The sequence below is a fragment of the Camelus ferus genome, chromosome 10 (assembly GCF_009834535.1).
Source record: "Camelus ferus isolate YT-003-E chromosome 10, BCGSAC_Cfer_1.0, whole genome shotgun sequence".
In the NCBI taxonomy this organism is placed as follows: domain Eukaryota; kingdom Metazoa; phylum Chordata; class Mammalia; order Artiodactyla; family Camelidae; genus Camelus; species Camelus ferus.
In genome coordinates this window covers 52,564,487-52,589,893 of record NC_045705.1, presented here as the reverse complement: position 1 = coordinate 52,589,893, position 25,407 = coordinate 52,564,487, and the positions used below count along the sequence as shown (strand labels likewise).

Here is a 25,407-nt window from a genome sequence, read left to right as displayed (position 1 = left end):
AGGTATCTGTCCCAGATTGGGTTCTCCAGGAAGCAGATGCTGAGACAGAGCTGGGAGTGCAGGAGGGTTCTTGGGGCAAAACACTTATGGGGGAAGAAAAGGGAGAGGCAGCAGGATTGGGAAAAGGAGCAGTCGAGCCATGATGTGAACTTGACAAAACTGGGAGCTCTGGAGCAAAGATGGCCTGTGAGAGGACACCCACTTTGGGGAGAAAGGGTCCCACCACCTTGCTCAGTCATTGACTGAGGTGGACTCTGAAGTTGCTAATAGCTGGAGGCGCTCAGCTAACCACACTCCTTGTAGCTGGGCAGCAGTTCCTTTCTTGAGTGGTACAGCTCTGTGTCTGCCACAGAATTTTTTTGAAAAGGTAATTTCATGAGATTGATAGGAATAGAAAGTAGCCATGTTATAGTGACCAGAAGGGGACAGAGTGGTCCGAAGATGGGGCAGCAGATTTGTGATCTTTGTCATCACTTGGGTGTACACTGTGGCTTCAGGTCTCCTCTTGAAGAGTGTACTAAATTCAAGTACCTTATTTCTCTCTTTTCTCTCTCATACACTTGTTGATTCCTATGGAGTCCTTTCCTCAAAAATCTTTGCTGGAATTTTGAGGAACTGGACTGCTTTACTGGATCTCAGGTCAGGTGAGTTATGCCTGCTAGTTCTGGTGGTGTTAGTAACTAATGGAGGCATTGTTTCTTTTCTTTAAAAATGCTCCGAGTTAGAGATTCCAATTAAACAAAAATTCTTTCTGGAAAGAATATACTGGTAGTATAGTGAAATGTATTAGAAGATCCACATCTAGATAAAGATGATGGAGAAGCAAACTAAGTGAAACTAAACAAACAAACAAAAAACAACAAAAAACACAAAAAAGAAAGAAAGTTCTTAATTGGAACTCATTTAGTAAACATTTGTTGACATCAGGCACTCTCTCCTTGACACTTTATTAGGTTTTGTTATTACAAGATGGATAGAATACAGACCCTGTCTTTAAGGAACTGACAGAGTAGTGGGAGAAGTAGATACAGCTTACTGGAATTAAATCTCTTATAAGTGATTCATGTCTTAAAGACATTTGTTTATGCTGTGGTCCAGTGGGAGCTGGAATCTAAGGAGGCTGTCTCAGATCAAGAGACTTTGTTGCACATAGTGTGGCTTCTTCAAGAGGCATGGTAAAGCATAGTTCTTTGTGGATGACTCAAATGAGTTTCATCAACCTTATAGTCCTATAATGATCTCTTCATGTTTTATAATGTCATTGGTGCTCTCAAGCTGGAACCTCCAGACGTACTTAATTTTTAAATTTTCTGTAAATATAAAAGCTTTGCATTTTCTGATTATGAAGACAGTACATAGAATATTCAAACAGTACTTTAAAGTATAGAGGCAAAAGTAAACGCACTCGAAATTCTACCACCAAAGGCAGATGCACTTAACTTTGCAATGATTATCTTTCTAACATCTTTCTCTCTCTCTCCCTGTCTCCCTTGCTCCCTACGTGCATACACATGCATACACCCATGTGCATATGTGTGCATAAAGGATACATATATATCCTTTTATATAAATGGAATCCTATTTCATATGCCTTTGTAACCTATTAAAGTGTGTTAAGGTCATGTTTCCTTATCAGTACACATACATGCAGACACCATCCTTTCTGATGGCTATGAGCTATTTCACTGTGTTGGTGAATCATGCTTTATTTAACCATTTTCCTATTCACAGATATTTGAGATGTTCTGATGTTTTCAGCCAGGGATGCTGCTAAATATAATGCATAGCTCACCTCTCTCTGCTCCCCAAACAAAGAGTTACCTGGCCCAAAATGTCACTAGTGATGGAGAAAAATCTGCTCTGTACCCTCTGCAGTGTTGGGAATTGGCAGTCTTTATTCCATGTCTGCTCTAACACCAAGTGTTCTTTCTCAGGCAAAAAGTAATAGCTCTTTTAGTGTGCACTGTGTTGATTACTAGTGAGATTAGGCAGCTTCTCCTATATTTATTAGTCATTAGTTTGTCAATTTCCTATTCATCTCTGTTGTCCATTTTTAAATTGGGTGTTCATCTTTTGCTTAATTTCTAAGAGTAATTTGAATATTGGAGCTTTAGCCTATTTTGTTTCGTTATGATGTCTCTTTTTAAAGGGAAATTTAGTAATTTTTATGTGGTCAAATTTACCAGTGTATTCTGTTTGATTCCTGAAGAGGGCTAAATTAGTGAATTATTCGAAATAACTTATTAAAGTTGGTTTATTTAGAATGTAATCCAGGGCATGTAACTGTAGTTTAGTGGCATCTGTGGACAACATCACAACAGGTGGTTTCAAGCTAGATGTCCTACCTGAATGTGTCCGTAAGTGTTATGCTCCTGCTGAGCCCTCCCTTAGCCTGTGCTGGTCACTGTGAAGGACAAGAAAAATGTTAGGCAGGGTTTCCTCCCTCTCTGAGCTGCAGTTACGTATCTGAGGTATTACTAGCATATGGAACAGAAAGTACTTAAGTGCTGAGTAGGGGTTCAGGGGACAGAGGGGCAGTGAAGGTTTCCTAGCGTTTATGAAGAGTGACCCAGTCTTGAAGGATGTGACTGGGCAGAGGGAATGTTTCCAGCACATGGCATCGTTGTGGGAGAGGCACTTAGGAGACTTGGGTTCTTGTTTCTGATTTTTTTACTAATCAGTGTGTGACTTAGGTAAGTCTTAGGCCCCAGTATTTTTATATATATAAAGTAAGGAGATAGAGGTAGGGTGTTTCTTAAGATTGTTGTCATTATTAAAGTATTATGGTTTTACTGTGAAAAGAGAATTTTTAGAAAGAATTTGTTCAGCATTTATTGAAAGCCTTCTGCATTCTGAGTAGCATGCCAGGTGCTGTGGGAATGCAGAGGTAGGTAAGATATGGGCCTTTCCTTCAGAAATGTACAGTCCTGTGGGAGAGAAAAAAATCACGTTTGGTCGTGTAAAATAAGAAATACAGAGTGCTTGGGAAAGGCAGAGTGGGAAAGGCCATCTTGCTTTTGGGTGGTGGAGGTGTCAGAAAGGGATGGCATTTACGTTCAGTAGAAATGGAGGTGCAGGTGTGGTTGGAGCAGAGGCCTGAAGGAGGCAGGTGGGTGGCACAGGGCTTGTTTGGAGTGCAGTGAGTACACTTGTTTGGCTAGATTTGTACAGTTGGTGCAGAAGGTTAGGAAAAAATAAGGATAGGAAGGTAAAGTGGGGCTGGCTTGACAAGCGACTTAAATATGGAGCTCAGATGCCTCCTTGGTTTTTACTTCTGTAGACTTGATGACTTTCAGAAAAGGTGATAACGTGAGGTAAGTAGCCCTTGAAGATTAATTTGGTAAAAATGTCTAGGATGGTGATTGATTGCATTCTAGGACTAAGTCAAAGATGACTCTGAGACTTCTGAGGCTGAGTATAATAAAGATAATTTAAGAGAAAGCAAGCCAGCCTTAGGCATTGACAAGCAGGACAAAAGGATGTTGTCGGGGAAGGGGAAAATGAGTCCATGTGTTAAGGGGTGGGACTTCCATTAAGACAATATCTTGAGGCAGGGCATAGCACTAGTAGGAAATTGGTCATTCTGGCTCATTGTTAGGAAGAGTTTTCTGGTAATTCACCATTCGCTTGCAATTTTATAAATCAGACAGGAATTTTCACATTTAAAAAAAAGAGTGCCCATTATGAATTACAGTTCTATAATTGTGTTGGTTCAGATAAGTTTGTTGAAATAGAGATCCCCCCCCCTTTTTCTTAGTGTTGAATTTTGCCCATTACGCACATCCTGTAAAGGGAAACTGTGTGACTGGGGGGCTCATTTCAGAGAACCTTTGTAATCTCTACATCTTTGGGAGGGAGGAGGGTGAACATTATGCTCTCACATGTGTTAAAACACCGTCTGGCCGTTCATCATCCTTGACTTCTTTTCATGCTAGTTGGAGCAGAATGCAAAAAAGGTTAAATGGCAAACCACTGAACAGGAACAAACCACACGAGCGGCTAGTCATTTCTTGTCGGCCAGGGCCATGCAGAGGCACTAGCAGACAGCTCTGGAGGAACTGGAGAGATGAGGGTCTGGCATGGATATGGATCTTTTATTTTAGTAACAATTGTTTATTCTTCGAATCGGGGAATGAGAGCAAAGTTGCTTAGCAATTATGTGGGCGCTAAAAGAATGGCCTATGGAGGGGCAGGCATTCGAAGTCGGATAAACTCAACTTTCTCAAGAAACTTGCAAACTCTGATTAGAGTGATTTGGGGGCAGTCCTTTTACAAGTCAAGAACTTGTAATCTTCCTTCCTCCTGATTGCTTTTGTTTTCATCTACTTTCCAGCTTCCTTGTCTGGAGACGAGGCTAGTGCCTCTTGGAATACTTTCCCCCAAAGGCGTGTGCTGGGAGATGAGGGCTCCCAAGGAGAGAGTGATCCCAAATTTCGAGGCCGATATGGTTTTTCAACACTGGATTTATCTTGGCTCTGCTGAATAGCTCCAGTCATCTTGTTGGATGCTGGAGAACTGACCGGGTGGGGCTGCGGGGACACCAGTCCATCCCTGCACCTTAGCAGCAACATGCACACATGGCCAGAGTCACTTTTGTATAGGCAGGGCTCTCTTTTTCCAGAAAGACAGGGAAGGCGGCACAGCAGGGAAAGGGCACCAAAGTAGAAGGTTTGGGTTCTAGTCCTAGTTTCACTGCACATAAAACTCTGGTTTGAGGATGTCCCCTCATCTCTAACTCAGACTTTTCATCTGTAAAATAGCAATAATATCTGCTCTCCCAGAGGCAAGACTAAAACCGACTAATGGATGACGTGAGTCTACTCTAAAAAGCATGAACTGCTGTATGAGCTTATGGGGCTTTTACTTGTTACTAGTTTATATTCTGGCCTTCAGAATTTTGAGTTCATTATATGTTTTACTTTTTACTTAAAAAAACCTGAGATACTGTCTAGGCTTTTATGAACATTGCTGATTTTATATATATATATATATATTTTTTTTTTTTGCAGTTTTAAAAGCACACAGTTTTTGTTTTTTTTTTGTTTTTCTCTTTTAGTTACAAAACCTTTTCATTTGTGTATTATTTAGTTTGTTATTTTGTTTGGGGAAGACTTCCCAATTCTGAGCCTTGCTAACAATGAAAAAAGCTGAATTTCTGATTTAAATTGCAGTTCTTTCTGCTGAATTCATGAAATGAGTTTGGGTTGACAGTTAAGGATTGGCCTTTAAAAGTATTATATTTAGAGACAAGTCCACAACACTTCATTTTGCAGTGAGGATACTGGGACTAAGCGAGTAAGTAGCAAAATATCTAATAGTTAAAAAGGGTAAATGGCAAACCACTGAACAGGAACAGACCACGTAAACAGGGTTGGTACTCAGGTCTTGTCTCCTCCTCCAGGGTCCTTTGTGATAATGTACTGCCTCCCTCACAGTTTGCTTAACTAAATAAAGGTGGTTAAGAAAATTATCACTGAATTCAGTAATCCCTGTGTTTAACAAAAGTGCTGTTTAATTGTCCAAGGCTGAAGTCTAGAGTTCAAATCTAAATCTTCAGTGAGATCGCTGAATCAAACTAAGCCCCTACACAGAGATGTTGTTGACTTTAGAAAACCAGAAACATAATGTTCCTTATTACTAGAGAGTGTATGACCAGGTATTACAAAACCTGAGTTCTAGTCTCAGTTCTGCTAAGTAAACTTAGTCAAGAAATTCAATCTCTTTGAGCCAGTAGTCACCATCTATAAGATGAGAAGGATGACAATATGGCATCAATAAGGCCGCTCCCAGGACTTTAATTGGAGGATGTATGAAACCCAAAGGCAGAGGAAAGGGGTGCGTGTGGGAGAGATTAGTGTCTCCTTTTTGTGCTTTGAGGATTTTGTGTTAATCAGTTACTTTTCTCATGTTTTTTCTCAATCTGGAAAGCCTTCCAATTGCCCTTTTCCTATCCAAAAGCTGTCCTTATTTTAAGGCCCAGGTTACATTTCACTTAATCTATGAAGTTACTGTAGCACACACTATTCTTTTTAAACTCGTTTGTTGCTTTTACATCTTACTCGTCTGTTAATCATGGCATATTGCTGTGGAATATGTCTTCCTTTTATAATCTCTAGGGAGTAGGTTAATGTAGAAGAAGAAGTATAGACTTTGAAGATAAATAGATTTAGCTATGTGATCTTAAGCTGGCCATTTATATATATAAATATATATCTTTATATATTTGTTTATATTTATTTATGTGTGTAAATACACACACACACTGTGTATACACACACACACACACATACACACACACACTTAATTTTTAAAATAGGTAGCCCTTTTTTTTTAATAGGTAACTTTTTTTCAAAACTTAATAAAAAGGGGAAGTACAGTGAAAAGTTGTCTTTTGCTCCTGGTCTGCAATCAAACTAGTTTTCCCCCCTGCTGTGTAGTTTCTTACATATCCTTCTAGAGTTTCTTATTTTTTCCTTCCTATTCCCTTTACATAAAAGATGGCATGCTATACACAGTCTTAGGTACATTTTCACTTCATTTATCTTGGAGATCTTTTTATGTCACTACACAGTGAGTTGCTCATTGTTCTTAACGTTTTATGGATGTACCATAAGTTAGCCAGTGGTTGGGAATTTTTACTTGGGTAAAGCCCCAAGTAATTTTAAAACTGGAATGACTTTTGAGCCTTATCTGAGGAATATGCTTTTTATTTCTCTAAAACTTATATTTTGTAGTGTGTTACAGTTTTTAAGCACTTTGCATTCTTTAAGTTGATCCCCACAAAACCTCTTTGGGAGTAGATAATTACTCTGTAGGTTTTACTAGGTTAGTAGAGAAAGGAAATATCTGTTCAGGATTTTGCTGACTGTGGTGCAAGATTCTTTAATAAAAGCTCCACCGTGCCCTTTTCATGTGCTCTACTACTGGCAAATAGAGGGTTTGCTTGAGAAACACAGACTGCTTTGTGGAGCTGATAAAAGTCTTCATTACTTCATTTATAACCATTTGTTAATTTACTTCCTTTCCTTTACTTACTTCCTTAAAACCAGTAGAGCATGTAGAAAAGGATCTCCACATAATGAAGCTTTGAGAAACAAAACAAATATAGAAAGAAGATATGCAAATATTCTTTTTATAGATTAATTTTTTAATCTTAAAAAATCCTAACTGAAATATATATAAGCAGAAAAAAGTGACCTGCTTAAGGAATTGAAAGTGTTCATTGAGTTGAATGTAACTCCTTAAGTGATTAAGTGGGTGGCTCTGAGAAAAATAGAGACTATTTTAACCTGGGATTTAGCATCTAATACAATTCTTTGTTAGAGGAAGTACAGTCTTAGCTATGTAATTTGACCTGTTTAGAATGCACAAATGAAATGGAAGGGATTTAAGTTTTATTTTTAAATTTTCATTTAATATGAAACAAGATTAGTACTAAAATAGTCCAAGCTGCCAACTCAACTACCTGTATGTTAGAGTATGCATTTATTATTGCAAGACCAGAGTGCAAATTTTCTACAAAATATTTTCAACCATTTTGGTGACTCCTGAGATATTTTTGCTATTGATTTTTTTCATATTTCTAAACTGGGCCCTTGGTTTCTTTCTCTTTTTATATTTATACTCATATAGTTATCCTGAAAGCTTAGCCTAGCATCATAGAATTTTAGAGACATTTGGACATTTAGAGATTACTAATTAACATTTGGTATGTTTGTGTATTAACCCGGCCCTTTATACTGAACAAATGAGAAAACTGAAGCCCAGAGAGGTGGTGGTGGCCTAGGTCAGCTACCTTGTCTAGAACCCCCGGCTACAGCTGCACAGTACTTACCAGTTCTTCCTCTTACAGCTCTGATTGACTGGCTCTGCTCTACTCTGGGGAGAAGTTTAATGTTGATCACATTCTCTTGCTCTTTCTCCTCCCCTTTTCTTTCTAATGTGGGCCAATTAATAGAAGACTACAAGGAGTCTGATAGTCACAAATCTTACATGGAGTCCGGCTCATTGTAGGCATGTAAGAGAGACTTGTTTGAAGTGAACCAAAATTGGGGAGGGAATGAGAGACTCGTGGGTAACAGGTGGGAAGCTGGCAGCTGAGCAGTGCTCACCCCATATTTGCTAGTTTATTCTCTGTCTTTCTCTTGCCAGGGCAAGGAGCTTGTGTTCGGATGGTGAAGGTGCCACATGCTGGTTAGTGGATGCCTCTAAACTACTCTCTTTCCCCCGTAGGTCCTTTCCCATAACCTGTGCACGGTGCTGAAGGTTCCACATGACCCTGTTGCCCTTGAAGAGCACTTCAGGGATGATGATGAGGGGCCTGTCTCCAATCAGGGCTACATGCCGTATTTAAACAAGTTCATTTTGGAAAAGGTATGATTCTGATTGTGTTACTGTGTTGTTTGGTTTGCACATTTCCACAGCCCCTAATAGGGAGTTCATTAAGGAGTTTAGATGTGAAGCATCATGAGATTAGATCAGAAGGGAAAGAAAGAATGAGAGACTGATGACAGTGCTTACTACTTCTCCCTCTCCTCTACCACCTTCTAAAACTTGGTTTGATATTTTTATAACTTGGCTTATTTTTTAAAATTAAGGACTGTATTTTATATTAATCTGTACCTGTCTTTACTCAGGGAGATTTTTTTCTTTTTAGATTCTGGTTCCACATGTACTAGCAATGACTATTAAAGCATGGGTATGATGAAGTAAAATGGGATGTTAATTATCTTTACTATATAGGTCTTATGAAGCAAAGTTTTCATCCTAGACTTTTCCAGGTACTGCTTGGGTGTTTCCTCTGGGGTATGGATGAGTAAAGATGCTGCAAAAACCTATGATGTGTTTGGAAGCCAAATATAACCTATTGGCATTTGCTGCCGGGTTCAGTTTCTCCCTTGGTTTGGATAATTTAAAATTGACATATTAAAGTGTTGAATTTAATGTCCTTTTAAAAAAAAATCTAAACTGACGGTACATTTAGTACATTTAGTGTCATCTTTCCATATCATGTATCTTTAGTTTAAATATGAAAGTAATCTAAGAATGTGCATATATGCATGTGAAGGGTTGGGAATTCTTTGCTTATTTATAACACCAAGCATGAAATTTTTGGTTTTATTTCAAAAATGCTTTTCATAAAGTGACTGTGATAATACTTTTAAATTAAAAATAAAGTACATTTAAAAAGTCTATTTTGTAATTACCTAAATACCATAACAATTAACATATTTTTCTATGAATTAAAAAAAATTTTATTGCTATTTATATGTATAAATTCTTTTTATAGTTAAGTATCTTTTTATAATAGCAAAGTACAGTAATTAAAATTCATAATAATTAAGTTGGTGGTTGGTCAACATTCTTTTTAAAAATCACATATTTTTCGGAAATTTTGTAGCAAAGATTGTCAAAATTACAGTGTGTTCATTTAGGTAGTATTCTTTGTACCTATACCTATTATTCCATATCAGCTTCACAATAAATTTTCTGCTTTTTATTTGCTTATGTATATATGTTATATATATATGTATATTTTTAAGTGTTTTCCCTGCAGAGATGATAACATTGCCTTGATCATGCTTTAAATTAGAAAAAATTGCAGAGAATGATACCGCACCATCAGCAAACTCTCAAAAGCCACATATTGTATGGTCCCATTTATGTGAAATGTCCAAAATAGGCAAATGGAATTACAAAGTAGAGTAGTAGTTGCCAGAGGCTGAGGGGAAGTGAGAATGGTGAGTGACTGTTGATGGGTTTGGGATTTCTTTTTGGGGTGCTGAAAATGTTCTAGAGGTAGATAGTGATGATGGTTGCAAAGCCTTGTGAATTTACTAAAACCCACTAGGGGTGAATTTTATGGTATGTGAATTATATCATGATAAAAGGATTTAATCAAATTATACAGAAGCTGATGTGTGAGATTTCAGAATTTCATAGTATGATGCTGTACTATCTTCTGGAGCTTTTAGGGGCTGCTGTTCTATTCATTGATCAGGTAGCTCATTTGTGTTCTATAGTTGTATTATAAGTAAATATGTCTTTATTTTGTTTGTGAAGAAATTCTTTTTATTTAGAAAAATTTTCCCCAGCTTTGTTGAGATATTATTGACGCCTAACCTATGTAAGTTTAAGGTATACAACGTGATGATTATAATGTGTATACTGCGAAATGATTACCACAATAAGGTTAGTTGTGTTAACATCACCTCCCATAATTACCTTTTTTTTCTTTCGTGGTGGTAACTTTGGAGACCTACTCTCTTAACAACTTTCAAGTGTATAATGCAGTATTGTTAATTATTGTCACAATGCCATGCTCTAGACCCCCATATTGATCTTAAAGCTGGAAATTTGTACCCTTTGACCAACATCTCCCCATTTTCCCTCCCTCAGCCCCACCCTAGCCTCTGACCATTCTACTCTCTTATTTCTCTGGGTTCATTCTTCACTATCCTACATATAAGTGAGAACATAACAGTATTTGTCTTTCTCTGTTTTAAAGAAGTTCTCTTAGCCATGAATAGTTACAGCAGCTTCAGAATCCTTGAATTTACCATTTGATATTTCTGCGTTAATAAATAAAAGTCGAGAGGTTTTGAATACAACCATTTACACTCCATTAATAACCCCTGAGACAACTGGTTAGGATACGATGCATGCCCAGATCCCAAAGAAGGGGTCAAAATTAGGTATATCTCCCCTTTTCCCTTCCAACACCTGTTTTAATCCAGTTTAAGCCCTGTGACCTGGAAACAAGGCAGTCAGTTTGCATTGGACCATCAAACCCAAAGGACTCCTTTTCTCTGTGCCTCTAAGACAAAGCCTAGTTCCCTAATTTTTCCCTCTAAAGTGTGTGTTAGCACTCGGGCATCGTGGACTTTAAATCAATAAAAACAAAAATTTGTTGTCTTTGCTACTTTTAAAATATAAAAATATGTTTAAAACAGACACTATGACCTCATCGCATTTTTACTTTTTAAAAAATTTAAAATAAAAAACAAAAACAATTTGTCCAGTAAATATGTCTTATATTCAGCAAATATTTGATGACCTCCTATGGACATGTGTTTAATCTTAAAAATTAAAGACAGTAAGCAGAATTATGTCTGTTATTAAAATATATAGAGCATGCTGAGAAATTCTGAGAAATCTAGAAATTGCTTTGTTTTCCAGTGCAAGAATTTGTGTGGGCTGGGCTAGTGTGGATAGACAAACACGTTTTAATATCTTGAAGGTGCTGTACCCTAATGCTGCATTTTGTTCTCCTGGATGTAACTTTCTTTAAACATCTTGAATTTTAAAGTTTTAAAATGTTCTTTGTTTTTGTATTTTGATATTCAAAAGTTTTGTAGCTGGGGGAGAAAATAGAGTGGTATTTTAAAAGTCCGAAATTAGCCACTAAATTTAGAGAAAAACTTATTCACGGAGTGAGTGAGGATGTGATGAAACAGTGAGCCCTTGTTTATTATTGCTTAGCCACCTGGAGTGGAATTTTGCCAGTCCTTCAATCCAAATAAAGCAGCCAAGATTTCCGTGGTGTGGGTTTAAATTGAGCAAAGATTAGTGACTTGTTTTGAAAGTTGGTTAAAAAAATGCCAATAGCGACTGAAGAATGTTAGCATAAAACTTAAAGATTGTCATCAGTTATGCAAAGAAAACAAAAAAACATGAAATAATGATGAGACATTTGCATGATGTGGTTTTATATACTGTCTGATTTGATCCTCATGTTTATTTTGCAATGTGTAACTGGAATTCTTATGCTAACTCAGGAGGAAACAGTGTAAGGTTGCCTAGCTAATAAGGAGTAGATTTTGAACCTAAGCTGTTTATCTTCTAGCCCAGTGTTTTTTTAATTGTGTGTACTATTGAGGGATTAATTACTCCCTTCCAAAATTACTATGTTTTTCCAGTTAGTGCGTGTGTAGGGGCAGGGGTGGCATGGTGAGGGAAGGGATGGAGTGGCTTAAAAGCCATTCTGACCATCTCAGACTATCTCAGCCTCTGTCTAGTTGCCTTAGCTTCTTTCTCAAGTGTTTTAAGGTGATTCTTTTCTCTTAATTAGTATCTAGTGTTCCTTAATGTTCATTTTGGTCATTTTCCCCCCAGGTTGTTTGAGAGGTTTTCTGCCTTTGCCTAGAAGAGTTGGGATTGGGACCAAGAGATAAATTATAATGAAACTTGCTTTGTAAAAATAATTTTTTTCCATTTGGTTTCTATATTTGCTTCTTCAGAGAGAATCATTCCTGTTGATCTTCACACTGATAGAATTTATTTTCAGCTTTCCTGAGACTTCAGATGATTAATTTGCCTATTGTTCTTGTATCAAATATTTTGCCTCTGCTGAGTGTTAACTTTTTTTTTTTGCTTGTTTGTTAAATTCCTTCTTAGTAAAGAATGGAATTCTACAAACATTTAGCAAGAATATTTTGTGAGCCTTTTCCACTTCTTTTGGGGAAAGAGACATTATGCCTGGATTATCTGATGGTGAATAATTGAAGAAAGTGGTGGTATATTGTTACCTTTTTACTATTGAGCCCCAGTAGACTACATTGAAAACTAGTTTTGCTTCAACATGTTTATGAAGCAGTATAAATCTTTCATGAGATTTAATGCCTGTTAGGCTTTTTGGTCCAAATCATTGTCAGTTTTCCCCCTAATTCTGTATGTTAAAAGTTGGTCTGGGCTATATGATTAAAACCAAGTCTTAATTGGGGAATCTACTGCTTTCTAACATAATCCTTCTGTTTGGTTCTCTTTTGGGGGTGGAGGGAAACATATATACACACACACAAACAAAAAACACACAAAAAGAAACATTTTTATTCAATATAATGTTCCTTCTCTAGAGTCTAGCAGTCTCTACCTTCTTTTTTCTTCAGCTGGACATGATACTTTCTTATCAGATGCTTACTGTTCCTGTGTTAGTTATAGTTCTTCCATAAAGTGAGTTTTTAGATTTCTGGTAGTGGAATGAATATGCCTTCAGCACTCAAAATGTCAGCAAATGTATGCCTAACAACTATTATTTAATAGGAAGAGGTTAACAAAAAATAATTTAAAAAAATAGAAAGTGAGTCTGCTCTTAAATCCCCAAAACCATGCTTTTGTACGGTTCATTCTTACTGTCCTTTAGCTTATGTTATTTTTTCTTTCATTGTTGCCTGAAAGTTACATAGTTTTAATTTAGCACAATGGCCAAGTTGGACTCTACATTTTTATCATGTTTGTGAGTTACACAAGATTGAAGACTTCTGAGTGATTAAAGAGGTTTCATACTAAAAAAGATAAAAAATAAAAAAATAAAGAGGTTTCATACTGAGAGCTATGGATGACTTAAGTCACTGAAGCCTTTGGCCAGCAGTGATGTAGTTTAAAGAAATAATTTTTAAAAAATAACAGCTTTATTGAAATATGATTCAATTGCCATACAATTTAAGTATTTAAAGTGTACAATTTGGTCATTTTCAGTGTAGTCACTTTTTTTGTGCAGCTGTCACTACAGTTGATTTTAGAATATTTTCATTACCCTCCCTCAAAAAACATACCCATGAGCACTTACTCTTTTTTCGCCTCCAAGCCCTAGACAACTACTGATCTACTTTCTCTCTCTCTGGCTTTACATATTCTGGACTCATATAATATGACTGGAATCATATAGTATGTGTCCTTTGTGTCTGTCTTCTTTCACATAGCATCATTTTTTCAAGGTTCATCTGTGTTATAGCACACAACAGTACTTCAGTTCTTTTTTATGGCTAAATAGTATTCCATTATGGATATACCACACTTTGTTTGTGCATTAGTTAGGTGATGGACATTTGAGTTTCTTCCACTTTTTGGTTATTATGAATTCACTGCTGTGTGCATTCATGTTCAAGTTTTTGTGTGGTTGTGTATTTTCAGTTCTTTTGGGTATATACTTAGGAATAGGATTGTTGGGTCATGTGGCAACTCTGTGTTTAACCTTTTGAGGGATTGCCAAACTGGTTTCCAAAGCAACTGTGCATTTTACTTTTCTACCAGCAGTGTATGAGGGTTCTAATTTCTTTATATCCTCACCATCACTTGTTTTATTTTTTTGATTATAGCCGTTTCATGGGTGTAAAGTATATGTATCTTACTGTGTTTTGACTTGCCTCTCCCTGATAATTAATACAAAATACTATTTTTAAAGTTTCTTTTTTTATTGTAAAGGTAACATAGGATATTGTTGAAATTAAGGAAAAAAAGAAACTTATTAAGAAATTATGTATCACCTGTAACTTTACCATCTAGACACAGTAAGTCAACATTTTGATATGTTTGCTTTGAGTCTTTATTTTCTAAAATACATTTGTATGTATTATTTTTCAAGTTGGGATCGTACTGAATGCTTAACATTAATATTGCCTTTCCTATGTCATTAAATTCTTTTTTGAAAACTTGAGTATAAAGATAAAAGTGCTAACATTTATTTAGCATCTGCTGTGAATCAGGTACTATACTAAATGGTTTTTTTTTTTTTTTGAAGTATGCTAAATGTTTTAAATAAGTGTTCTAATTAAGTCCTTATGTCAACTCTGTGAGTTAGGTACCATCATTACCACCATTTTAAAGATGAAGAGACTGGGCCTTGGGTTAAATTGCTTGCCTAAGGTCACCCAGCTGCTAAGTGGCTGTATAATAGTTTTGTACCGTGACTTTATAACCATTCCTGTTTTGGTCGACTTTTATTTTATTTTAATTTTTTTCTGCTCTTATGAAATAATGATTATCCTAGGTAAATCTTTATCTTACTCTGATTTTCTTGTTAGGATAGATTATTTGAAGTGTAATTATTATTTTTTTAACATTTTTTATTGATTTATAATAATTTTTGAAGTGTAATTATTAATCAAAGAGTATGAATGGTTTCTGAGAAAGAAGATTGTACAGTCATTTTCTAAAGCATCAAATTAGCCAATTTCTCCATCTTCTGAGAACTGTCTCTGTGCCATAAGAACTTTAGCCTTGAACTGGTTTGTGTGAAAATTATAGTTTAGAGAATATGTGAGTTTACTTTTATAAATGCTTTTAGTACTTTGAGTCAGCATTGAGGTACTGTCTTATTCTTTATATGTGTGAATTTTGGTGTAAAGCAATTGTATGTTAAAAGTAAGAACAACTCTACACATTTCTTTCTAAGAAATTATCTTCCATTTGGACATCTTGAACCCACTAGCAGCCGTTATTATTAGATGTGAAACTATCAATTTAATATGTGTGATATAAACTGGGATTTTGGAGCACAGTTTGTAATTGTAGATGTGATGGAGTATGGAGTACATTTCTAGACCTTTTATAATTAGAACAAATCTAGAGACCATTTCAATTTACAGATTTATTTTTAATTGAGCTAGCATTAAATATTGAATCCATACCCTTCAGTGGCTTACTGTTGTTTCTAGGTAAGTCTAACACCCTTTTCATGACACTCAAGGCCATGTTCTATTTGGCCTCTGCAACCTCTCCAGCCTCCTCTTCCTCCTCTACCCTTCTTGTTCACTTCAGTGCAACCACCTTGGTCTTCCTCAGATTACCAAGGCTCTTCCTCCCACAGAGCCTTCAAACATGCTGCTTCCTCTGTTGTAAGGTTTCCTCCACCCATAACATGCAGCTAATTCCTGTTCATCCTTTAGGTCTTGGCTTTATTGTCACTTCCTCAGGGATGTTTCTCCAGGTAGCACCCCACCCACTCCAGGGTTAACCAGCCTTCCTGTAATGTTCGCTTACAGCATCTTGTGCTTTTCCTTCTTACCACAGTTTTCATCATGTAGGTGGTAGTTGGTTGTGTTATTGCTGTATAGTTTGATACCTTATTACCTTCTTGGAGTATAAGTTCTGTGATGGCGAGGACAGGTTCACAGATGTCCAACTCTGTTGATTGTTTTTTTGTGTGTGTGCAGAAGTTTTTAAGTTTGATATAGTTTTGTTTGTCTGTTTTTGCTTTTGTTGCCTGTGGTTTTAGTATTATTTCCTAGGAATCATTGCCCATTCCAGTGTCATGAAGCTTTCCCCTATATTTTCTTCTAGGAGTTTTATACGTTCAAGTCTTACATTTAGATGTTTTCTCCACTTTTACTTAATTTTTGGTGTATGTTGTAAGTAAGGGTCCATCTTCATTCTATTGCATGTGGATATTCAGTTTTCCCAATATCATTTGTTGAAGATATTCTCCTTTCCTCATTGTGTGGTCTTGGCATTAAAGATCATTTGATGAAATATGTGAAGGTTTATTTCTGGGCTCTCTATTCTGTTTTACTGGTCTATATATCTGTCGTTATGCCAGTACTATACTGTTTTTGATTACTGTAGCTTTGTAATAGGTTTTGAAATCAGGAAGTGTAAGGCTTCCAGCTTTGTTCTTCCCAAGATTGTTTTGACTACTCATTGACCTTTGAGATTCCATAACGAACTTTAAGATGATGTTTTTTGTTTCTGCAACAACAGCAAAAAAAGCCATTGGGATTTTCACAGGGATTGCATTGAATCTGTAAATTGCCTTGGGTAGTATGGACATTTTAATAATTTTAAGTCTTCCAGCCCATGAACATAGGATGTCTTTCAATTTATTTGTGTCATCCTTAATTTCTTTCAGTAATGTTTTATAGTTTTCAATGTCTAAGTCGTTTGCCTCCATGGTTAAGGTTATTCCTGAGTATTTTATTCTTTTTGATGTTACTGCAAATGGAATTGTTTTCTTTATTTTCTTTTCAGATTGTAATTGTTAGTGTGTAGAAGCACAACTGATTTTTGAGTATTGATTTTATATTCTGTAACTTTGCTGATTTGTGTATCAATTCTAACAGGTTTTTTGTTTTTATTTTCGTGGAATCTCTAGAGTTTTCTACTTGAGAAAGAGTGTTTTATCTTCAAACAGATCATTTTACTTCTTTCTTTTCAATTTAAATCTTTTTATTTATTTTTCTTGCCTACATGCTCTGGCTGGGACTTTGAGAACTGTGTTGAATATAAGTGTCTAGAGCGGGCATCCTTGCCTTGTTCCTCATCTTAGAGGAAAAGCTTTCAGTTTTTCGTCATTGAGAATGATGTTAGCTGTGAGCTTTTCATATATGATCTGATTTTGTACTTTTTAAATGCCATCATTTAATACATTTTTACCTTTAAGCATGATTAAACTGAAGAATTAGTAGATTAGATTGTAGAGAAGGAACGAGCTAAACAAACAACTTATTAAAATTAAGTATGACACAGTGAACTTGAATAAAAAAGCCACTACTTATTTCCTGGGAAGACGAATTTCTCTCTTTAGCATTTGGCACTGCAGTAGTTCCCCCTTATCTGCAGTTTCCTCATTTTCAGTTACCTGTGGTCAACTGTGGTCTGAAAATATTAAATCAAAAATTCCAGAAATAAAGAATTCATAAGTTTTAAATTGTGTGAGTAGTATGTTCTGAGTAGTATGATGAAATCTCACACCTTCCTGCTCCATCCTGGAGGATGTGAATCTTCCCTTTGTCCAGTGTTTCACACCCATTAGTCACTTTATAGCTGTCTGGGTTATCAGATCGACTGTTGTGGTATTGCAGTGTTAGTGTGCAAGTAACTCTTATTTTACTTAAAAATGGCCCCAGATCACAAGAATAGTGATGCTGGCAATTCGAATAGGCTAAAGAGAAGCCATGAAGTGCTTCCTTAAAGTGAAAAGTTGAAAATTCTCAATAAGGAAAGAAAAAAATCATATGCTGAGGTTGCTAAGATCTATTGATAAGAATGAATCTTCTATCTGTGAAATTGTGAAGAAGGAACAAGAAATTTTGCTTGTTTTTGCTGTTGTACCTCAAACTGCAAAGTTATGGTCACAGTGCATGAGTACCTAAAGATGGAAGAGGCATTACGTTTGTACAATAAGATGTTTTGAGAGGCCACATTCACCTCCCTTTTATTACAGTCTATTGTTTACAGTTGTTCTATTTTATTATTAATTATTGTTGTTAATCTCTTACTGTGCCTAATTTATAGATTAAACTTTATCATAGATATGTATGCTTGGCAAAAACACGTATATGTAGGTTTCAGTACTACCTGCGGTTTTAGGCGTTCACTGGGGGATCTTGGAACGTATCCCCATGGATGACGGGGGTACTCCTGGATTGATCAGACCTTCCTCTTACTGTTTCCTTGCTCAGTTTTCATGTCTTCGTGGTTCTTCTACCACTCTGACTGTTCCTTCAGTCATCGTAATTCCTCTTCCTCCTCTCGTTTTGTAAATGTGTGAATCCCTTGGGGTTCTGTTTGGAGAAAACAGAATCTCTTTTCTCACTTTGTGTTTTCTTTCAATGATCTCATTGACCATCATGGCTTCTGTCATTATCAGCATGCTGTTGGTTCACAAACCTGCCTCTCCTCTTAGGTTACAGTTCCTTCTTTGATTCTCTTTGGACATCTACATCTAAATGTCTTACTGGAACTTGAAGATTCCCATAATTAAACATAATTATCTTTCTTTCTACCCTTCTTTTGTCCTCTTCATCCTCTCTCTCTTCCCAAATGTGGTTGGTGTGCTGCTCCTGCCATGCCTTTGTTCATGTCATTTCCTTTCCTGTCCTTGGGAATACCTTTCCTTGTACTCTTCAGTATACTTCAAGGTCAGCCTCAAATATCATCTTTTCTGCAAAGTTCTAACCTCGGGTGCAGATGACCCGCTTATTCTTTGCTCTAAAATTGGGGGTTTTGTACAGGCTGTTTCTTAAAATTATAAAGCTCTTCATGATTTTTGTCTGTGTTTGCTTTTCTAGCCATATATCTAGCCACTCCCCCTCAGGAAATCTCTAATTCACCACATAATCCACATAGAATCACTTCTTGTTCCTCAGGACAGGGCTGTATGCTTTCATGCACATGTCATTTCCCCTGGGTGGCATATCTTCCACTTAGTGCTTTTTAGGGGTGTGAGTGGATAGAGTTGATGGTGGTGATCTTTGAAACTAGTCCTGTAGAGATGACTTCCATCACATAGGTAGTTGTCCTCCATGTAAGTTCTACAGGCAGTTTGGCATAGTGGAAAGAGACAGAATTTGAGCTGTGATTTAAAGCCTGGTTTTGATATTTACTAGCTATGTAAACTTTGGTACTCAGTGTTTCTGAACCTCTATTTCCTGATCTGTAAAATAGGGACAGTATTTAACCTTATGGGGCAATACAAAGTTTAAATGAGAAACTCACATAAAATGCCAAGCATATGCTAAGTCCCCAATAAATGTTGTTAAAGGAAAAAAGAAATGAAAAGAAAAGGAAAAAGAAGCAGCAGCTGTTACTTTCTCTTCGCAAGATCATTTGTGTACGATGGGGACTTGGCAAAAGGTGTCAGATTGAGACAGGGTGCAGAAGGCAGAGCACAAAGGATATCTTCCTACTCCTGGGGAACTGGTTTGCCCACCACAAGTTCTAGCTAGAGAATAAGAGAAATTTCCTCCTGCAGTCAACTAGTGATGTCTTCCTTATGCTCACACAGTACTTTGTTCATCTCTTTTAAAAAAGAAATGCTTTTCTCATATTGTCTGTCCTGTCACCCCCTCTGCCTCCTCCTGTACATTTTCCATATTGTCCCCAATATGGTGTTTAATTGCAGGTTGTATATGTTGCTCCCTTCCACTCTTTCAGTACAGATAAATCCTGACTCCTTAACAAGAATTATAAGGCTCTTCATGATCTGGTCTTCACCTCCCTCTCTAGCCTAGTTTTTCACTGTGCCCTGTGCAGTGGGCATTTGTTATTGTTTGTCTGTCCATTATCTGAACTCCTTTCATATATTTGGGAAATTCCACAGCATCATGGTGGAAGACAGGACCTGCCTTACATCTTAGATATCGAGAAGTTTAGATACTCATTTCCCCTGCTCCCTGGCAGCTAGGGCATAGGAATGTGACCCAGTCCCAGCCAGTGAGACTTTGAATCTGCAGAGAGTGACACAGAGGATCAAGTAAAGGGTCAGTGGCAACAGTGATGGCCTCATGTTATACTGGCAGTGATGTCTCCACCTGCTATTCCTACGAGTAGTTTCAACTGTGGTTCTGTCTAGCCTTGATTGGTAACGACTTAGAGCCTAGATTTTTCCCTTGTTTTGGATCTTTGAGGTTATCCATTGCTTTTCCAATAAACTTATTTGTTTAAAGGAACTCAAGATAGTGTCTATTATTTGCATTTATAAAGAGCCTTGACTCATACCACCCTCTGGTATAATCTTCCTGCGGTCCTTCTAGATTGACCATGGTCGTCTCTGCCTCTGGGCTTTCTCACGTTGTGTTCTACCTGGAAAGTTCTTTACCCCATTCTCAAACTGAGTCTTGATGGTCCTTCAGCGACTCAGCTCTGTTGTGTCACTTTTTCTGTAAATCTTAATTCTTAAGATTGGGTTGGCTTCTCAGTTCCCACAGAAACCTCTGCTTACCTCTGTTATAATACTTAGCACACTCTGTTGTAATTGCCTTGGCATTCCTTGGAGATATGGGCTAGTAATATCTTTGCATTGTCCCTGGCAGATAATAATTACTATCTAAATTTTATCTGTTGAATGAATGAAAAACTATTGGATTATACACTGTGTTATATTAAAATTTGTCTATTTGCATATCTGTTTTTCCTAATAAACTGTGAATATTTTAAGAGCAGGGACCAAGTTCTTCATGTTATATCCTTAATTCGTAGCACGATATTTGGCTCATAGTAGACGCTGAGGGAAAGTTGAATGCATGATTGAATGACTAAGTGGCAGGGCTGTCTTTTTAGAATTTCAATGAAACAGTTTTTCCCAAAGGAAAATATCTTCTTTGATCATATAGGTAAAGGTGAGCTATCTGCACATGGCTCACATTGAGCAATTGACATTCTCAACTCCTTTGTGTCAGGATTGGTAGTCTAGTTAGAAGATAATGTGTACACATGAAAGAATAACTATTTGACAAGCCAAATTTTTTATGTGCCAAGTGAGTGATATACAGATATTGCTTCAGTGTCAGGCTAAATATAACATTCTTAACTGAGCCTTCGAAAGTATGGTACCTCAGCAACTACCTAGGAAATGGTTGTTAGTTAATTGGACTTGTTAAAATGGAAGTGTGTAGTAGGCTTTGTCTTTCTGTTTTATTTGGTTTATATACTGCTTATTCTGGACTGGTTCATTGGAACTTTTCCTCATTCCTTTTTAGGTCCAAGACAACTTTGACAAGATTGAATTCAATAGGATGTGTTGGACCCTCTGTGTCAAAAAAAACCTCACAAAGAGTCCCCTGCTCATTACAGAAGAAGATGCATTTAAAGTATGGGTTATCTTCAACTTTTTATCTGAGGACAAGTATCCATTAATTATTGTGCCAGAAGAGGTAAGGTGTGGCTCTTGGAAGTTTTTACATGGCCGTCTTAGCATTTAATAAATCCGACTTGGAAGTATTTGTGTTAGTTTGGTGTAACTATGGAAGGAGATCCTATACTAGTGTTTTTGGATCAGAGGCAAAAAAGCTTGAATCCAAAAAAGTCCAAAATTTAGTCATTTGGAGTCGTGCAATACCCTTGCAGACAGTGTGGGACTCTTCCTCTGTAAAGTGCTACACTTATAGATGAATCCATCCTCATGTTTAAAGAGTCTTTATTCAGTACAAGTCACAACATAATTTTCTTTCTAGTTATGTATTGTCAAAACCCTAAGAACTGGCCAAGTGATGCTATATGGGAAACACATAGGATCCAGAATGTGGTTCCCAAGGCTGATTTATGTGAGAAAATACTCTTCTTGTTTCAAAGTCAAGGATGGAAACTTTTTAAACTATACTTTCCAAAGTAAATGTAAAAGACATTTGCTTGTTTTGTTCTGGGTTATTTTCCCTGAACTTCCAAAGTGGGGGAAAAAATACAAGAGTAAGGTTTCTGTGCTATCTACTGCCCTAAAAAATGATGCAAGTAATACATGCTTATTACAGTAGCAAATTTAGAAAAGACTAAGAATATGCAGATTAATCAGCTGTGGTCCTCCCCTTAAAAAAAAATCGTCTGTAATCTTCTAACCTTGGACAATTTATTTAACCTCTTGAGTTTTAATTTCCTCATGTATAAAATAGGGCTCATAACAGTGTTTAAGAGTTGGGAGGTGCTGCATTTAAAGGACTGAGTAAGTGAAATAAGTCAGAGAAAGGTGAATACTGTATGATTTCACTCATATATATAAACAAACAAAATAATTGAACAAACCAAACAAAAATAAACATGTAGATACAGAGAACAGAGCAGTGGTTATCAGAAGGGAAGTGGGGGTGGGGCACGTGAAATAGGTAAAGAGGGTCAAATGTAAGGGGAAGGATGGAAACTAAACTTTTGGTGGTAAGTACACTGTAGTGTATACAGAGATAGAAATACAGTGTTGAATACATGAAACTTATTTAGTGTTATAAACCAATGTGTTACCTCAATCAAAAATAAATCTAAAATTAAAAAAATAATAGTTAAATAAAATTGTGACTAGGGTAAAAAATAAAGGCCCTAGCTCAGTGCCTGGCATAGAGTATGTACTCAGTAAATACTGTAGTACGTACGTATTCTACTGTAAAATCTAATGTAGACTAGTATTATTGCATACATTTTTGCACACTAGTCTGCTTATTTCCGTAGGATAAATTTCCAGCAATGGAATTCTGAGTCCTAGGAAACGTACACTTTCAAGGTATTAGATGAACGGGGCAGAATCGCCCTTCAGAAAGCCTGTACCAATTTATACACCTACCAGTAGTGACTGAGGGTGCCCGTTATTACCCATGCTGCCAACATGGAGTCTGGTTTGTGATTTATTTCTATGATTCACCTTCATGTTAGGAAAATCTGTTTAAATGTTCACATTGCAGTCTTTTATTTCAAATCAGCAAGCGTTTTTCAATTCCCAACAATAAACCAGGCAACAAGAGGAATACAAAGTGAAAAAGATGACTTCCTGCCTTCAAGGAATTTGCAGTCAGCTCAAGGGGGAAAAAATATCAAGTGTAATTCAAAATGAAATAGACTACCTGTTATAAGAGCGATGCAAATGCCATGCAAATGCAGAAAAGGGAAAGATTTATTCCAGCTTGCAGGAAGTCAGGGATTGGGAAGGCTTTTTAAGAGAGGCAATATAATGAATGTAGTGGTTAAAAGCAAGGTCTTAAACTTTTCCAGGAAAGGACCAGACAGTAAATACTGGAGGTTTTGTGGGCTTTCTGGGCCGTATTCTGTCTGTTACTGCTACTCAACTCTGCTGTTCATAGTGTGAAAGCAGCCGCAGACTCTACGTTGCTGTACTTTAATAAAACTTTTATTTATGGATATTGAAATTTGAATTTCATATAATTTTCAAGGACCATATAGTATTATTGTTTTAATTCCCACCCCGCCTCCCCAACCACTTAAAAAATGTAAAAACTGTGCTTAGAACATGGGTGTGTGAAAACAGGCTTAGAGCCAGGTTTGGCTGTTAGGGTAGATATGACTCGTGGATTATGATTCGGTGTTACCTGGTTAAGAGCAGCGGTCTGGAGTCAGATTTCTTGGATTTGAATTCTGGCTCCATCACTGTGGACTAGTTGTGTGACCTTGGGCAATTTGCTGAATTAGTTTTTGCTGCAGTTTCCTCAACTGTAAAATAAAGCTAATGCTAGTATCTACCTCCTACTGTTTTTTGCAAAGATCAGATGAGAAGAATGCCTGGCCCTTAGAAAGTATACATTAAGTATTAGCTATTATGTTTATGGGGAAAGTGGAACTTACACTGGGCCTTAAGAGATGGGAAGAATTTTGACTAGTGGAGAAGGCAGAGGAGAAGAGTTCTGGATGGAAGGAGCAGTGGGCAAGGTTATGTGAAGCAGGAAGACAAAGGGCATGTCTGAGATCTGTTTGAGGTATCCAGCTTGACTGAGTTGCCAGTCTTGCAAACAACCAGACTGGCTGACATAAGCCAAAAAGAATTTTTAAAAAGGATGTGAGGTAGCTTCCATAATGGCTATAAGGCTGAAAACCAGGTATGGAGGCTCTGCAGTCTGAAACTGTGCTGGTCACTCAGGTGAGGGACTGCGGGGAAGGTGGGTATTGCACTTGTACCGTGGAACACCCGTGGCCCTGCACGTGGGGTGCTGCCCAAGAACTCAGATCTTCCCGCAACTGTTCTTGCTGCCACAGAGGTTTCTGGGCCCACTTCCCAGTGTACAGGCAGTGCATGATGCATCTCATTGTTATGGCCTAGGTCAGGTACTGTGAGCTAGCTACAGAGCAGGCCTGGAAAGAGTCTGTTTGCATTTTTAGCTTCTGCATTGAGAATTCCCCAGACATAAGAAAGGGGTTCATTGCTGAGCAGACAAGAAGGATGATACATGTCCTTTCTAACTAGAGTGTGCTGGCCGTGGGGAGATAGTAGACAAGTCTAGGCAACTTCAGGTCTGGGAGATAATATAGTGTAGTTGTTTAAAGCATGGTCTTTGAAATCAGACAGCCTGGTTTAAATCCAGACTCAACTACTTTTTAGCTGGGTGACCTTGAACAGATTAATCTGTTTGGGTTCCCCGACCTGTAAAATGGGAATAACTACTTTCTTCTTTGGACTCTTATGAGGACTGAAATAGTTGATGTATGTCAAACATTTACCACAGTAAGTGCTCACTCAGTCGAGGCTGGGGGGAGGTATGTATGAATGAATGGCAGGGTGATGAACAAATTAGGGATATAATGTATGACAATGGGCTTGGTACATTTGGCATTTTGAGAGGAACATTCTTGTGGATCTGTCCTGTTTCAATTGGAAGAGCACGTTTAGAGCTTGTAAGAGGCTAGCCTGGAGCTAGAGACAGGGAAGCCAAGGGAGTAGGTTAGATCAGGGAGGAAGAAACGGTCGTGGGAGAAGTGAGGGCCAAGGACAGAACCTCCAGGCCCCTTTCTGTAGCAGGGGAGGAAGTCGACTTGGTAAAGGAAGCTGAATTGGATAGTCTGAGAGGCAGGAGGAGAACTGGGAGAGTGTTGAGTCACAGGCGGCAAAGACAGGAGAAGTTCTAAGCAGCAGAAAGGTAGTTACTGGCATTAGATGCTACTGAAAAATTGGAGGGTGATAAGTGAGAAGTTCCCCTTGGATTTAACAATTGGATGGTCATTGGTAATCAAGGAAAAGGCAGTTTCGCTGTAGTGGTGGGAACAGTTTCTTAGTGCTTAGTAACAATTATGATGTAATGGTGCACATGTGTTAAATGGGCAGTAAAAACTAAAACATGCTATGGAATTTTTGTCCACAAAAATTGTCTAGTTTAATACAGAGACATAGAGAAGGGAATGGGATATAGATAGGTGTAGAAAACAATACACTGATGGTATTTTTAAAAACCTATCTGCTGCTTGTAAGAATTATGCTGATTAAATCTC

The 25,407-nt window shown here is 37.3% G+C and overlaps 1 protein-coding gene across 2 annotated transcripts in view; it reads left to right on the top strand.

Moving 5' to 3' along the window:
- Positions 1-25,407, top strand: part of SWAP70 (switching B cell complex subunit SWAP70) — a 59,551-nt gene that overhangs the window by 9,244 nt on the left and 24,900 nt on the right. For both annotated transcript variants that reach the window (XM_006180833.2, XM_032489039.1), the window contains exons 2-3: positions 8,233-8,373; positions 21,195-21,368. In XM_006180833.2, coding sequence (XP_006180895.1) covers positions 8,233-8,373; positions 21,195-21,368 — 315 coding nt within the window. The remainder of the gene's footprint in view (positions 1-8,232; positions 8,374-21,194; positions 21,369-25,407) is intronic.